Source organism: Hippopotamus amphibius, chromosome 3 (assembly GCF_030028045.1).
Source record: "Hippopotamus amphibius kiboko isolate mHipAmp2 chromosome 3, mHipAmp2.hap2, whole genome shotgun sequence".
Classification (NCBI taxonomy): domain Eukaryota; kingdom Metazoa; phylum Chordata; class Mammalia; order Artiodactyla; family Hippopotamidae; genus Hippopotamus; species Hippopotamus amphibius.
The window spans coordinates 83,326,611-83,343,458 of record NC_080188.1 but is presented as its reverse complement, the minus strand read 5'-3'; the positions used below and the strand labels follow the sequence as shown (position 1 = coordinate 83,343,458).

Here is a 16,848-nt window from a genome sequence, read left to right as displayed (position 1 = left end):
AGGCCACCGCAATGAGAAGCCCGTGCACTATAATGAAGAGTAGCCCCCGCTTACCGCAACTAGAGAAAGCCCGTGTGCAGCAACGAAGACCCAATGCAGCCATAAATAAATAAATGAATAAAGAAACAAGGAAGGAAGAAAGAAAAGAAGAATAAAGTTTACGTTTCAATAGAAAATTCTGTGAACTTACAAAATGTCATCATTGTCAAATGGGAGGAGATAGAGGAAGGATACTGCACCCCTAGAGGCAGAAGTTGGTGAATCTGTGTACCTCAGAAGCCTGAATTAATAGTTCTACCAAACCATTCCAGAGCCTCTCGCCATAATATATAAATATGCAGACTCTTGAATGAAAAATTAGGAAATTATGGTCCCTGGGTTTCAACGAGAATCTTTGGGAGGAAGACTAGAACACAGGTTCCTTGTGAAAGCCATAAAATACAGGGTAAAAAGAAAACTTCTTGACACTCACAGTGGAAATAAAAGGACTTTCTTTGGTTTGGGTCAGGAGCCCCCGGTATTGCAGAGACGACGGTAGAGGGAGGGGTCCAGAGCCCCAAACTGCTTACAGCCCAGGCAGAACCAGGCTACAAATGGGTCAGCAACTCATGATGGGGACAAGGACGTCATCTACTCTCTCACCCGTTGTTGCCTGAGCCTGGGATCTTCCTCTAACCCACTGTCAGCTAAATTGGGAGAGCAGCTAGGGACTAAAACTTGATAGGAAATCCCAAGGTATGAGGCTCACCTTACCCACAATTCCCCTTTCTTTTCAAACCAACACTGCATTTCAAACAAAGGCAGGCCTCCCTCCCTCTCTGCCCATTCCTGAGGCAGCCACGGAGGTGAGCTGCGATTTCCCAACAGCGTCCTGAGCCAAAACACATGAGAACACACAGGAGCAGATCCAGACTTGCCGGCCCCACGGAGATTACACAAAGCTTGGCCCACAACATGGACTAACGTGAGTGTGTACGAGGTGCTGAACATTCCACGGATGGCCCACGTGGCACATGCATGCCCGCCTCCCAGGTCTGGCGCAAGGCCCACTCCCTGGGCTTGCAGTTAAATGCAGGTTCTGTGCTACCAAGAAGACACACGTCAACAGCCGATTTTGGCTCCTGAGGCTTTTAAAGAGAGGACTGCCGTGTCCCAAACATCTGGCACCTACTGCACCGTGCCTTCTCTCTGTGCAGGAAATGACGTTCTCTCTCAAGAGGATCACAGTCACCCATCCACAGAAGCAGCCGAGGAGAAAACATAAATCCCACAAACAGGAACTTTATTAAACTATACATTACATAAAAGAACATATAAATGGACCTTTAAATACATTCAGTTCATCTTAAATTTATATAGAAACTTATTTACACTTCTGCATTATATACTTAAATTATTTTTCCAAGCTTACTACCAATAAAAGGTAACAGAATGATCACCTGCCCACACAGATGCAGGCAAGCTGTCCACAGGGCTAAGCAAAACACCACTTCTCAGGACACCCAGCTTCTTCAATTTCAAAGCAACAACTCATTCTGAAGGTGCTTTCTTCTGAGCGGGCCTTTACGTGGGACCTCTGCTGTAGAGATGCTGGGGTTAGTTCTGGAAGCTGATCCCAGGGCAGAGAAGGGTCCTTGGTTGTTCAGGAAGACTTGGACTCTTGGCCTTAGAAGGACCCTTGAAGACCATGATCGAGGCCATGCCCCCACTTTTGCAGACTGGGAAACAGAGGATGAAGGAAAGGGAGCGACATGCCAAAACCACATGGCATCAGTGATGGAACAGGGACTTGGACTCTGGTTTCTAGGGTCCCCCCAAGGGGTCCCAACCCTGGCACTACCCACAAATCCACAAACTTCTGACCTCTTTCACAGGTCCTATGTTTTGAACATTTTTGTCTGCATGGTTAAAAACATGACTTTTTAGGCTTTTTGAGATGGTGAAAAATGGCTCAGGAGTCTCACAGCCGTCTACGTGGAGTCCTGGAAATACCTGCTCAGGGCTGCTTTTACAAGAGGTTTGTGGTCAGGTGCCTTACTTCTTCAACCATAAAGTCTACCTTTTCAATTTAGCTGACTTATGGAAGCTCAGAGTTTCCAATTAATTTGGATGGAAGGCAACACTCTGCAGGAGGGAGACTGTAACATTAACCGTATGGATTCCTCACAAATACATTGTATTTGCCAAAATCCACCTACCACTGTCAGAACTAAAATAAAGTTTCACTCATAAGTGATCAAAAGTGAAAAAAAGTGAGGGACAAGTTTTAAACAACAACAAAGTTTCAAGAATTCCCCCATTTCCCAATTAGAGGGAAATAGTGAAATTGGCACTGAGCAGAAATAATACATTTTCCTCTTTCTTTTGAATGAAGCCTGATTCCCCGCCCCCCCCCCCCCCCAAATTTCCTGATAATATAAAATCTTCTGAAAGAAATTTCATTTTTTTGGTCTGTTTTTAAAAACTTGATCTGGTTCTTCTCAGGATTTAAAACCACTGCACCAAAGAACAGATATCAACATTAAAAAAGTATCATCGCCAGAGGGAGAGAAAGAGGAGAGAGATCCTCTCCAGGCTCCAGGTCACATTAGCAAAGTAGAAAGGCTGGGAGACTGAAGGGTTTGTTCTTCCCTGTAACTAGAGTGAACACAAGTCATAGCAGCCTTCACTCAGTTTTACAACAGATACTCAAATGAGAAAACACAGAATGGGAAAGATGTGCTCAGCTGAACAGTCCCTGATGACCTTCCATCAACATATGGCACCTCTAAATTCTGGAAGCTTCCGCATCCTCCCAGGGGCTGCCACCCATCTGCCGGGAGGCTTGCCCCACTGCCCACGGCGCCTGCCCCAACACACGGGAGCATCCGATTTCCGTGCACCAGTCTCTTGCCCTCCTGTTCACACCCAAATCCTCACCAAAGTCAGCAGGGGGAGGTGAGCAAGGAAGAAAGTCTTCAAGAAGACGGAGCCAACCACAGGACACCCAAGGGCTTGCGGAAGTCCAGTTGCCAGCAATGCACGGTGTGGGCAGGTGGAACCCTGAGGCCAGGGAACATAGGAAGATAAAAACATCTTCACCATTTTTCCCCTGGGACGCATTTCACTCTGTGAAAGGGACCAACTAAAACAACGTTTAATTTTTATAATATTAAAAAATAAGTCACTGATATATAAAAACTGGCCAAAAAGCTTTTTCACTCGTTACGTATGAATGCTGTTTTCCTCGTCTGAGCCGTTCACCGGTCTCTGTGATCTGCTTGGGGGACGGGGTCCGCGGGGTCCGCCACCGGGCCCGCGTGCAAAGATGCCGGCCCATCGCAGCGGGGACGTCGGTCCAGCAGGAGTCGGCGCGGCGGGCGGCGCCCCACGGCTACACCATCGGCGACAGGAGCACTGGCAGGTGGCCCCAGCGGAGGACTTCATGTGGAACGGACATTCGGGGTCGGCCTTTGGCAGAAGCCAGTCTTCACCACCCGAACCCCAGGAAGCGAGCGGGGAGGGCGGACGCCCCTCACTTCCGTAAGGGATGGAGCCCCTTCCCCAGCGCCGCCCGACTGGCGTCCTTCAGCCGGAAGGAGGCCCTTTCCGCGGCCCCACGGCCCTTCGGCGGGGCCTGGGCGCCGGCCCCCGGGCTCTCGGCCGACTCGGGCCCCTTCCGGGGGGCGCGGGCGCTGCCGGCCCGCCGCGGGGCGCCGCCGTCCTTGGGGGCGGCGTCCTCGGGGCCCCCCTTCACCCGCAGCTGCCGCTGCGACGCGGCCCGGGTGAGGCCGGGGGCTCTGGCCGCAGCGGGGGAGCCGGTCCTCTGGCACCGAGACGAGGAGGCGACCGTGTTGCGGGCGAAGCCGGGGACCGCGCTGGGGCCGCGGGGCGCGCTGGGGGCGGGCGGGGCGCGGGGCTCCTCCTCGGGGCCGTCGGGGCCCTGGGAGCCGGCGCGGCAGATCTTGTCCTCCTCGGGCTTCTGCCGCGGCAGGTTGCGCAGGGGCTTGGCGCTGGGCTTCCTGAAGGAGCTCCTGGGCGGCGCGAGGGGCTCCCTCCCGGGCCGGGCCGCCGTCGAGGGCCTCGCAGGCGACGCGTCCGCGGGCCCCCGCGCCGAGCCGCGGCGGGACAGGGGCGCGGGCGGGTCCGCGCCGCCGGGGACCTGGCGAGGGGCGCGCTTGGCGGCGGCGGGGAGGACGCGGGCGGCGCGCGCCAGGGGCACGACCTTGCGCACGCTCTCGCTCTCCCAGCCGCTCAGCGTCCGCACCGGCCCCGCCGCCCCCGCGCCCCGCCGCGCGGCCCCCGCCGCCGCCGCCGCCTCTTTGAGGGGGCTCCGCTTCGGGGCCGTCCCGTCCCTCCCTCTGGCCGGCCTGTCCCTGGGCAGGCCCCCCTTGCAGCCTGGCTCGCTCTTCCCCGAGACGCAGACGGAGGCGGCCGCGGGAGCCTCCGCAGGCGGGCTGCAGGCGGGGCTCGAGGAGACCTGGCTGCCGCCCGTCTCCCCGGCCCCGGAGGACACGGAGCCCTCCCCGTCACCCCTCTCCCCCGGGTCCCCCCCTTCGGGTCTGGAGTCGGTTCCCTCCGAGCAGTCCAGGGTCAGCGAGCAGTCGGTGGTGTCTGAGATGTAGAACAGACGCCCAGGATCTTGGTTCTCCGGGTCGCTGCTGCCCTCAGATACGGGAGCCGTGCTGCTGGGCTCAGCGGGGGCAGCCCCGCCATCCCCCGGGGCCGGACTGGGACCGCCCTGGGCACCGCTGCCTACGGGTGTCGGGCTGCCGTTGCGGGCGCCCGGGGACTGCGGGCTCTCATCCCCCACGGACGCCAGCTCCATTGGGCTGACGTCATTCACGGTCAGCCTGGCCGGCTCCTCCGGGCCCTTGGGAGCCTGGAGGTCGAACTGGGCCAGCCCGGTCACCAGCTCGTGCTCCCTGATCCCTAGAGCCAAGGGCGAGAGCGGAGGGGACCGCACAGGACCCAGGCCCACGGGCTCGCTGTTCCTCTTTCGGAGGATGCGGACCCCACTGCGCCGAACTCGGGGTAAGGCGGAGATGGGTTCCTCAGGCTGCGGGGGCAGGAGCTGGCCCGGCCAAGCTGAGGTGGGGTCGGGGGCTTCCTCCTGGCCCACCGGGGCCGAGGCCGGAGGTCTGTGTGCTGGGCTGCAGTCCTGGTCCCTCGGTTCTCCAGGCTCCGTCCGGGCTCCGCTGGGCGGGGCCTGCCAGGGGCAGCTCCAGGGCAAACTGTTGAACTTGAGCTCCTCGGGACTGCCCGTGGAGCTCTCCAGGAAGGTCAGCAGGTCCCGGTCGGCCATGGTCCCCAGCGAGAGGCGGGAGCGGCGGGTGTTGGGGGGCCGGTAGGAGGGGCTGTTGGGCCTGGAGCAGAGAAAAGGAGGCAGGTCCTCGGCGCCCCTCTTGGTCAACAGCTCCACGTCATTCTCACTGCTGCTCCGGCCGAAGCCAAGCTCCCCAGCCGCCCAGGAATGCCGCTTCTTCTCCAGCTCCTTCTGCCGCTGCCGCCGCAGCTCCTGCGCCTGGCGGTCGTGGTTGTCCTGAAACAGGGATGGAGAGAGGCCGGAAGATGCATGAGACCCATGGGGCCCAGGTGCAATTCCAGAGCCAGCTACCCTAAGACCCCACTGAGAGACACAGGCTAGAGGAGAGGCCTGGGTCGTGAGCTTTACTGAGGGAGACCGCATGTGTTTGCACGCACACGTGTTTGCACGCACATGTGTTTGCACCCGCATGTGTGCCGGCAGCGCTGGAGACCTCGGTTCTCCCCAAGCAACGTGGGCATGACCGGGGGTGCACCCTAGGCCTGGCCCCAACCATCTGCCTAAGGCTGACATCAGATCCCTGGGCCCAACTTCCAGTCAAGGCATTGTGCCCTCAGCCTGGGCTGTGATTCCACTCGTGCCTGAGACCTCGACTCCGAAGAAACCCAACGTGGTTTCAAAGCAGGGCAAGATGGAAAGGACTTCCAGGAAAGTGCTGTTGAGGCAACAGCAGAGAGAAAAATACTACGGGTGTTAAAAAGAATCTGTGTTGCATGGATACATCTACACACACACACTCACCCGCACACATTCTACTTAACAATGATTTGGATGCATAAATGCAGATCAGGGTATTAAGAGATGCCTTTCAGTCTGTGTTCTCTGAATGCTGGCTGGTAGAGAAACACCACAGAGCCTCTGCCCCCTGTGCCCCACCCACTTCCCACAAGCAGAGAAGAGGATTTGCTTTACAAATCCTTCCACCTTTCACCCTGCTCCAAGGAGCCAGCCTTTCCCCAACAAAACTGAACCTGAACAAATGCAGACACAAGTACACTTTACTGTCTGCACCTTAAATATACTTGTGTCACGTAAATGTTCAGATCGCACACCCAAATCTGGTATCATTAGCACTGTTTGCTTGAAAATCAATTTCCTTAAACAGTAGACTCTCCCTTCCAAGTGGTGCACTTTCCTTTCCAAATTTCTGTGAGGCTCTGGCTCTGAACGGGGACTCTGGGCCCCTCCAGCAGCTCTGGCCTCAGGCTCTCCAAGGTCCCTGGGTCTTCTCCTTTCAAGGCCGCCTGTGGAGGGCGTGTGGCCAGCTCCTGGCTCTCGGGACGGCTGGGCTGAGAGCATCACATAGGTGGCCTCACGGGCCTGGAGAATTCTGACTGGGAGTGAGGGCCTTAGAAAGAGCCAATTTGGCTGCTTACCGCGCCTCTGCCTGCTGACCTCACTGCTTGGACGGGGGAGAGGAAACGTGGCCACAGGCTCAGACTCCTCTTTGCTGGACAGAGAAAGGCAGCTTGAGAACTCCAGTTACTCTGAGATACTCACTTAGGGCTGGAGAGATGTTTGAGCAACCCTCAAAGAAATTCAGCTATGGACAAATCTGCACTTAAAATACAGGGTAAGAGGTGATACACGTGTATTTGGTTCCTAATCAGCACCTGAGATGATGGGATGTTATTTTGTTTTTAATTGACAGATGAACGTTTTATTTGCAAAGCCAAGCAACCCAAAGAGTCTTCTGGCTTCTGCGTGAACTCAGAGATTATTGGACCCAGAGGCTGAAGGGCCAGAAAGCAGCGGTTGTGTTCAGACAGCAGCAGACTCCCCACTCTCTGGGCATTTTGAAGCCCGCTCTGGTCGAGGACAGCCTGGCTCCGCAGATGCCAACCGCTGGCAATGGCTACGGAGCTCGAAACAGGGGTGAGAGGACTTGGCTAGCGTCCCACTGCGACAACGTCCTCCCTGAGAGAGGAAAGCGTCTCCTGGGAAGGATCTTCAAAGAGACGTCTTAATATCATGACGGCCATCCTAAATAAACCCGCCTAACAAAATGCTTTTAGGGCATCAGAGCGAGTGCTGGGATGAGTAGCAAAGCAGCAGAGGCAGCAAACACTAGACTCCTGCCAACAGGGACAGGCTCGGGGCTGAGATGGCAGAGGCCTTCCCCGGAATCCTGAGCGACAGCTGGGCAACGCCACCTGGGCCAGTGGAGCCGCTGAAGCACAGGCAGAGGGCTGGGCGGCGAAGAGGACAAAGAAAATGCCTGATAACTCGGAAAACATGGAGATGCCCGCAGCCGTACCTTCACTGCTTTGTTGAATTTCACACAGAAGTCTCTGAATATCTGGAGGCACTCGTCCAGTTTCAGGGTGTCTTTGTCTTCACAGAAAAAGTCGATGAGGGTGTGGGCCTCGTCCTGGAGCTCTTGCTTCCAGTGCTCCAGTTCCGCCAGCTTTTCCAGGGCAAACTGTGGGGAAAGGGACAAACAGCACATGCCGAGGTGAGCGCTCCACCTGCAGCCTGGCGCCTGTGGTTCAGTCTCAGGTCTCACTGCACGTCCCTCAGAGCCAGCAGGAGAGCAGTTTACCCCAAACAAAACCTTGGGGGACCGAGGGGAACCCCTGTGCGAGGCCTGGGAACCACACAAGACTGAGGAGCTGTAACCTGGAGGATGCCACCAACCAAATGTTCCCCTGTAATGTCACTGGACACGTGGCACAGGCGTGCAGTTGGTGTCATTAAGGAAAACCCTGCATCTGTTCTTTCTTCTCTCATGACTGAGTCCTATACTGGCCAAGGGTCCAGACTTCCAGGGTCCTGGAAGTCACCTGTGTTGACCAGTTGTCTTATTTAGAGCTCTGCCCCGTTGAGAGTGGTTTAAATGTAATGACCCCAAATGCACTCTATCAGGGTCCGTGGCACCCCTGCAGGGACCAACGCCAGGCCAGGGCTTCCTACCCGAGTCAGCTCTGTCTACAGCCCACGCTTGCACCCCACATCCCCAGGCCATTCAGTAGGTTTGGGGTGGATCTGCCATTACTTTATTAAAACTCCCCATGAGGGACTTCCCTGGTGGTGCAGTGGTTAAGAATCCACCTGCCAATGCAGGGGACACAGGTTCGAGCCCTGGTCCAGGAAGATCCCACATGCCACAGAGCAACTAAGCCCGTGCACTACAACTATTGAGCTTGTGCTTTAGAGCCCGTGAGCCACAACTACTGAGCCCATGAGCTGCAACTACTGAAGCCCACGCGCCTAGAGCCCGTGCTCTGCAACAAGAGAAGCCACGGCAATGAGAAGTCCACACACTGCAACACAGAGTAGCCCCCACTCACTACAACTAGAGAAAGCCCGTGCACAGCAACAAAGACCCAATGCAGCCAAAAAAATAAATATAAATAAATAAATAAATTTATTTAAAAAAAATACTCCCCACAAGGTTCTGATGGGTACCCATGGCTTGGCACTACTGCCCTATACAAATCAATCCTCTTGACCGCTCTGTTTTCTCCTAATTCTTCTAGGACAATGTCTCTAAGACCCCTATAGACTCAAGTACGGCAGCCACACAGTGGGGCCAAAAGAAGCCTGCTCTCCTCCACTGAGCCCCGGCCCCTTCGGGACGGGGATCCCCAGGGCCGAAGCCACAAGCAAATGTCCCCGATGGCAGCTCCGTAACATTCCTATCGAGCTGAAGTGAGGAGACAGTAGGCGGAGGAGCTGTGGCCCCGGAGGGACAGCATTTGCGGTCACGCTGAAGACCCATGGTGCTTTCTTTTTCACTGGGTAACAAGGCTTATATGAAGAAGGAATGCACGGGGGATATCCCTTTAGGACATCACACTTATATTTGAGAAACTTCTTGGGTGGGGGGCCAGGCCTGGGAAATGGTGAAGCTGTGGGCTGCGCACCTGGCAGATGGGCTTGCTGCTGGGACACTGAAGAGGATCTCAAGAGAGATTCTGAGACGACGCATCCCCTCCCACTCATTCCAAACACTATCCCCCTTCAAAGCCCCTCTCTTCCACCAAGCACACGCGAGAGGTAGTAGGAAACCAAAAAATACCAGAGAAGGTAACCATCTGAGTCAGCAGCCTGAGGCAGGGTGTGCGTTCACATCGTATTTTTCTCGGTAGATGGAAGGGTATGAATGGGAGGATAAATCTTGGCCTGTCATTCTCGCACAGGGGGAAAGGTGGATTCCAGCCAAGAACAGCTCAACTGCAGCAAAACAGGACTTTGACAAGCATTGTCATGGGAGCCTCCTCCACCCGGGACATCTCATCACGATCTCGTGGGGACAGGGAGAGTGCCTGAACGCTTGCAGTCCCCTTAGAGGACTTGGGAAAGTGAAACACTCTGAACAGGGCCTGAAAAGCCACCACGCTCGGAGTTATTTGCCAAAAGCTAGCTGCTGAATCCTTCCCTCACCGTTAGGGCCACGGGCGCAAAACCCCAAAGTCACACTGGCAAAGCGTGAATGACAGACTGGTAGCCGTGGCAGCAAATTCGACTTTCCATCTTGGACTTGTCTGTTACAGACCAAAGTTCCATACCAGTGCACTCGACACTGCTCACCCAAAGGGTCAAAATGCGGAAACAGGTCTGCAAAACTGTGTTCCTGTCAATTTTCTGCTCAAAAGCCTTCAATGGTTCCCCCGGCTTGGAGCATAAAGTTTTCAGACTGGCATTCAGAGCCCTTGGTGGCCTGACCCTAACCTACCTTAAAAAATCGTATCTCTCCTATTTAAAAAGAAAGTGAACTTAAAAAAGAAAAACAAAAAGCTGTGTGGAATATTTTACTTATGGAGATAAAAATGACTACCAGGAAGACGAGCTCAGCGTGAAAACAAGGTCGTCTCTGAAGAGCAGTCTGGGGTGTGGCACTGCACCATAAGCCTTTCTGCGCTAGTATTTAGCATAAGAGATTAACATTTAACATAAGACCTGGGAAAGGAGAACTCCAGAATCCTCCTCTCTGTGTGTGACGGGCCTTCTCCTGGAATTTCTGCATTTGTTCCCTTTGTCTGAACATGCTTATTTACTGCTGAGTGTCTTCCTGTTAGGTGATTCTGTGGTGGTGTTTACTTTGTTGTCTCACTTTAAGAAGAAAATCTGTGCACTTCTAAGGGAAAATTAGAGTTTAGTGACATCTAAATGAAAATAACAGAACACGTGTTTAATAATAAAAACAAATGCCCAGCAGAGCCAAACAAAATCAAATGTTTGCTGACAGGAGCTGCAGCTCACAGCATTCGATGTGGCTTCATTACAAGGAAACGAGGGGAGGCTGAGGTTGGTCCAACCTTTGAGCACACGGTCCCTTTCCACTGCCCAGGGTGGCCCTGCCTCACGTGTTCCGGCTCACACGCCTCAAAGCCCTAACACCGAAGGTAGCACACCGTTTCACTGAAGATTGAAAGCACGAGAAAGCGCCACTTTTTTTTTTTTTTTTTTTAAATAAGGAAGATAGAAGAAGTATGTCAGACTACGTGATTAGTGAGTCACAGTGAGCTGTCACAAACACGTCCACTCTGCTGGGTTTTGTTGATGTTGTTCTGAACAGCTCCTGCCACACCTTGTGGGGCTGGTGCATTTGGGGTGGTGAGAGGCACCAGCTCTGGTGTGTTCTCCTGCCCTCCCTATAAAACATGCCAAAACGGAGTTTGTTTCTGCCACAGAAACAACTGAAGGAACAACAGCTGAAGTGCTCAGGTGTCTTAAACGATCTCCGTGGACCTTCATTCTGGTGTCCAAAAGTTGACTGGGAGACAGGACCTCCTGAACCGTGCTTTAGAAGCAAAACCTGAGTTGCCAGGCAGAAGCTGCCAAGTGTAAGTGTAAGTGATCCCAGGTCACTCCCGGGCAGTGCCCTCATGCAGACAGAGCAGAGATAAATACAGATCCTGTCCCTAACCAAAGCTTCAGGGTTAGACCATATTCAATACCCTCTGCCAATAAACCAATCCAGCAAGGACTGGGCACTGAAATATAAAGTTCCTTTTACCGACTTGGAGGAAAAAATAATGAATGGGAACCTGCTACTTCCACAAACACAGCCCTGCAAACAGAACCATCCTCGAGGGGCTGCTGAAGATGAGATCAGAGGGACTGACTTGAATCACACACACCTGAAGGAAATCTTCCATCTGCTGACAGAGCTCGCCATCCTGCCGGATGTTCTCCTTCAGAGATCTTGTCCTGACAAAGAGCGAGTGCAGCTCTGCCTCCGTGTTATCCAGAGATAATCTGAAAGAAGAAAGGGGAGAGTGAGCAGCTGGCACAGGTAGGCTGGGTATCACGCAGGGACATCAAACAAGACCCTGGAAACAGAAGGGGAGAGCTGCTGCGATTACACTTACTGCCCTCTGTATCTAGAGTTTCCTCCTGTGTTTTTTTAAGAGGTGATTCTGTCCTAAAGACACACACCAGTTCAAAGACAGCAGGCTGTAATTTTGTTCTTGCTGGTGAGATAACCCAAAGCATGGGCCTTGTGAAGCTTTTCATAAACTAGGTTTGAACACCTTTATGCCATCGGCATTAGCATTCAGCAGGACTCAGATACTTATACTTTCCTCTGGCCACAAAACGCAAATACAAATGCTCTAACCCATGCAAAGCAAGGCAGTGCATGCTGATAACCGGGACATTAAGGGTGATCAAGAAACACTATATAGACTGCATGTCGCTCGCCGCAGGCAACCAGAGTCAGCCCTCTGGGTCTCAGGGAGAACTGACACACAGCTAAGAGCTCTGCAGAGAAACGGTGGGACTGATGGCAAGGCTTTTGTTAAACATCTGTCAAACCCAGATGAATAGAGCATGAATGATGTCTATGTTGCCTGGTAAAGCGAATAGATGAAAACTAAGTCCAGGTAGAATTCAATTAGCAAATTCATAAATCAAGATGCTTTCATGCTTCCACTGTCAAGTCTAACTTTTTTTTTTATGCAACAGTTTTCCACCTTTCCTGGTCACTGGTCACCCACCTATGACCTGTTTGTACTTCACTTTCCATGTCAAAGAAATAAACCGTAGTAAATAAGTTTTTTCTAAGACAACATCTAGCTAACCTTCCCCATCTAACTCTGACCAGAGATGGAACGGTTATTTCTCTATTTATCTCTTAGAAACATTTCCACACTAGAAAGAGGAAACATATTCCCACGCACATTTCTTTTAGTAATTCAAAAACCAAAACAGTTTACATCTTAGAAGAATAAGCATATTCTTTGGGGGGAATACTCTGGTGATCTGTAAATATGAACTATGAACTGTTTACACCTCTGGACTGATAATCTCACTTTGGGAAAGACATGTCATCCGTGGTTAGATGTGCGCAGTCAGTAACACTGAGACTCGGGCCAGTGGCGGGGCGGGGCTTGGAAAGCTCTGGTTCCTGTGTTTATGTATATGCTTTACAGCTGTCCCAGCTGGATAGTGTCCCTCAGATAACAAGCAGATGACCTGAACTGGGGTGATACGTGAGGTGGGGTGCTGGAGCCAGCTCACGGGACGTGGCTGAGGCTTTGGGTATCTCTCCCCAGCTCCGCAGTCAGAGCTTGACATCAGTCATGGCAGCAGTGTTTACGTCATGGAAAGCAGCAGTTGCTACAAATCAGGACTTTCCTCCCTAAAAAGCTACTTACTGAATATTTACCACTGATGCATGGATGTGTATTGTAAATTTATAAGCACAGAACTCCAAATAGCATGTATACACAGATTACAGCTACATTAAAATACACATCTATATTAGGATCAGAAGCAAAAACTACAAAGTGATGTAAATAGAGCTTTATGTGTGATAGATGCTTTCTCTGCAAAGCTGAGTGACTAATTTAAAACAAAATCCTTTCACAGCCCTTGGTATGGTTCCAATTTCTTTAATGCAATAGAAAATAAACGTACCATGTTAGATTCTAAAGGAATCAGTGATGTATGGCCCTGGGAGCTTGACTGATATATACCAACTCCCAAGGTAATAGGCTGTGTTCTTTGAGCCCTATCTTTTGGGTGTGGAGGTATTTGAAGTTCTTAATCCATATATATATATTTTTTTTTACACAGATGATACTCATTAGAATAGACTGCAATAGGGTTTTTTTAGACTAAAAATGAAGATTAATTTTTCAAAACCCCCAAATTCCAAAGATGCACACACACCTCTGTAACCAAATGAAAGGAAGGTCTGTTTCAACAAGACAAAACTTTTAAAAGTTCAAACCTGAATCCAGAAGTTGTAAAATATTCATCAGTTTTCATAAGAAGGTAGTTTAAAAAAAGAACCAAAAAACCCAAAACAAACATGCAAACAAAAAAGCCTTGTTCTCACAATTCTCTTCCTTGCTTACCTAGCAGCCTCCTGAACGTGATGCAATTTTCCAGAAAAGCTGAGAAGCACGGCATCTTTCTTATGGGCTTCCTGGAACAAAAACAGAATTTTCTCTCACTATATGGGGATAAAACTGGTATTTTATCCACTATATGGAGAAAATTTTCTCAGGGCTTAAAGAAACCATAAAATCACTGTTCCCATTTTTAGGCTTGATACACTCAAAGTAATTCACTGAGACACGAACTCGCAGCCTGATATTCTTAGTAGGATTGACCAGAACTCTCCTACTCTCAAGAAACATTTAACTTCCCAGAGCAGCAGATCCTGACGGGAAACATGATTCATGTGTGTGAAAACTCAATGGAAGGAGGCGGCGGCTTCGCAGGGCCCACTGTTCTAAGAGAATCCAATATATCCTGCTGAAATATCACCATGCCTATGAGTACGCCTCTACTTGACCGAGCTACCTGCAGCTGGTAGACCAGTTTGCAAACTGAGTTTAATCAGAAGGTGCACAGGCCAGGGAGGTGTCTGGATTCTTTACCTGTTCAGAGGGTACAAAGAAGGTAGGCATGAAGGGGGCAGTTACCAACTCAGGAAACTCCCCCACATAGGCAGGAACCAAGCTACACAGAGCACCCGGATACAGGGCGCTAAAAGCGCAGCCGGGAGACGCTGCAAGCCACGTGGGAGGAGGAACACGTTTTCTGGTTTTAATGTCCTGAAAATTGACACTTAAATTAGTACCGAGTTCACCGTGCCCTCTGTCTTCTGCAGGGTACAGTAATAATAGTGTGTATTATTTATGGAGAGCTTACTATATTGGGAACACTGAGCTAATAAGCACGTTCTGGAATTATCTCTCTCCGCCCTCTCAATTACCTAGTTTTGAGGTATCACTACCCCCCATCATTAGATGAAGAAATTGAGGGACTTAAGGCTTAAGTAACTTGTCTGAGGAAGTACAGCTCATAAAGGACAAGTCAAAATCTCCCTGTTCTATCCCGTTCTGAAGCGCACGCTTGAAACAACCCTGCAACCCAGCTTTCCTCCCAGGTTAAGCCATGTCTGTGTGACCGCTGTCAAAATAACAAGGAGATTCAACAGGAAACACAAATGAGCACAATTCGCTATTTGAGATAATTCGACAACAAAGAGAGAACTGTCCTTGGCTGATCTTTGACTTTGTAACCAGTTACTGAGGTGTCACACAGACCCAGTCAAAAATGCAAGTGATGGACAAGGTTCAGACCCCAAACTGTGTGTGCACAGCAAGGCCCCCTAACCCCCAGGTCACAAAGGGAAAAATGGAAGTGATCCTCTCATGGCTCTGACTCCCTCACTCTACGCACAACTGGTCCAAAATCTAGTCAATTCAACATCAGAAATGTTTCAACACCCAGGCCTCTGCTCTCCATCCCTGAGGCCGTTACTCTGATTCTCAACTCTCATCAAACAATGAGCTCCAGCCTCCACCGAGAGGTATCCCTATTTCTATCCTCTGTGCACTGGAAGCCATCCTCCACATCGCCTCATTTCCCTAGAAACAAAAACATACCTGGCCATGCCACGGTGCTGTGTTGGCTCCCCATGGCTAAAGCGTGAAATCCATATTCCCCAGCTGCGGGATCTGAATCCTTCATAACCTGGCTTCCCCAATCACTCTGCCTCACTCCCCGACCCCTCCACTTCCCTCCAGGCCAGTAACCCCAGGTGCAGCTCAACTCAGGAATCTGCAAATGGAAGCTTCTTGGCACCTACTGTGCCTTTTCCTGACACTGCCTGATGCCACCTTACACCTCCGAAAAACCTCACCGCCTCCGGGGGCGGTTCACATACATTCTCCCTCTGTGCCAATCACTTCCACATACCTGGGCAACAAAGTGCAGGAGATTCATCCCAGGTTTGTTTGCTTTTGTGTCTGCCAATTTGAGCAAAGAAGACAGTTTAAATCCTACTGCATTGCCAGCATACCCTCCCTAGAGAAGACAAATCAGAAGAAAAAATAAACATACGCCTTTAGATAGACAAATAAAGCTGGAAATACAACATTTAAAATTTTTTTGAACTTTACTTACTGCGTTCATGATATTCCCAGCTTGCAGCACCAAGTGTAATATTGAATGTAGTTCTTCACACGACATCAGCTCTGTCAGAAAGAACACACCATGGCACCTTAGAGAAGCCTTCATCTCAGACACACACAAGACAGCTACCATATCCAAGTTCAAGTGTATCCGAAGCAAGCTCTGACCCTAAACTGTATAAAAGACTGAAACAAACAAAGCAGCACACTGTGTGGTATATCTGATGCACCACTGGCTGCTGGTGATGTACATCCTAGCTTTTAATTGGGAATCAAATACCTATACTTTGATAATGAAAATTTTCAAGGAGTGGAAAATACAAAAGCCTACGGAAAGCAGCACGCTATGTTATAGGACTGATCTCCTCTCAGCAATTATTTCTTTACTTTTTCCTTTACATCATTTGAGACTATATTTATGGACTATGAAAACAAATAGTGCTTAGCTGATGAACTACAAGGAGACAGAAAATAAACAGGCTGGGATGACATGTAAATAACTTGCAAAGCTCCAAGGCTTAGAGGCAGGTACCCAGAGAATCTTTCCATTTTATTCAAAACTCTACATTTCATTTGGATTGGCTTAAAGGTTTAAAAAAACAGCTCATCATTCTCATATATTGGTAAACTAGTTCTTTAAACACAAAATCTTTTGTACATACATGTATGCAAATAAACAATATTAAAAATTGCTAATGTATCTGAAAAGCTAAAAAGAAAACTTAACTATTAAAATTACAGTATAGGCAATAAAATGTCACCTATGATACTATTAATATTTTCATTAAGTCTCGCATTACTTTCAAAAAATTACACTTGGATCACTGCCTGTACTGTGTTATCTAAGAAGGCCAGGTTTTGAAGGGTAACCAGATAAGAAACGTTTCCACCATGCCCACAAATTTGCATCGCTCAATATGAAAACATAGTCTTCCATCTCTACTTGAACAGGAAAGACAATTCTTTCAAAATTGCTGCTTTAGGCTTGACATAGGAAGAAATTTTAAAAGGCCTCTATATTGAAAGAAAATTCTTCTGAACTCTTAGTCTCTTCTCTAAAATGACGAAACTATGACACGCTAAAGAGAAAAACTTAATCTCAATACACATCAGAGCAACTAAACAAGAAAACCAAATAGGAGTAAACATGCTACCACAATAACT

The 16,848-nt window shown here is 50.3% G+C and overlaps 1 protein-coding gene across 3 annotated transcripts in view; it reads right to left on the bottom strand.

Moving 5' to 3' along the window:
• Positions 1-1,274: 1,274 nt before the first annotated feature.
• The window catches only part of FHDC1 (FH2 domain containing 1), a 41,179-nt gene continuing 25,605 nt past the window's right edge, over positions 1,275-16,848 (bottom strand). For all 3 annotated transcript variants that reach the window (XM_057728495.1, XM_057728494.1, XM_057728493.1), the window contains exons 7-12: positions 15,677-15,747; positions 15,470-15,577; positions 13,615-13,685; positions 11,392-11,509; positions 7,563-7,727; positions 1,275-5,521 (exon numbers count right to left, since the gene is read on the bottom strand). In XM_057728495.1, coding sequence (XP_057584478.1) covers positions 3,515-5,521; positions 7,563-7,727; positions 11,392-11,509; positions 13,615-13,685; positions 15,470-15,577; positions 15,677-15,747 — 2,540 coding nt within the window. In that variant the 3' untranslated portion in view covers positions 1,275-3,514. The remainder of the gene's footprint in view (positions 5,522-7,562; positions 7,728-11,391; positions 11,510-13,614; positions 13,686-15,469; positions 15,578-15,676; positions 15,748-16,848) is intronic.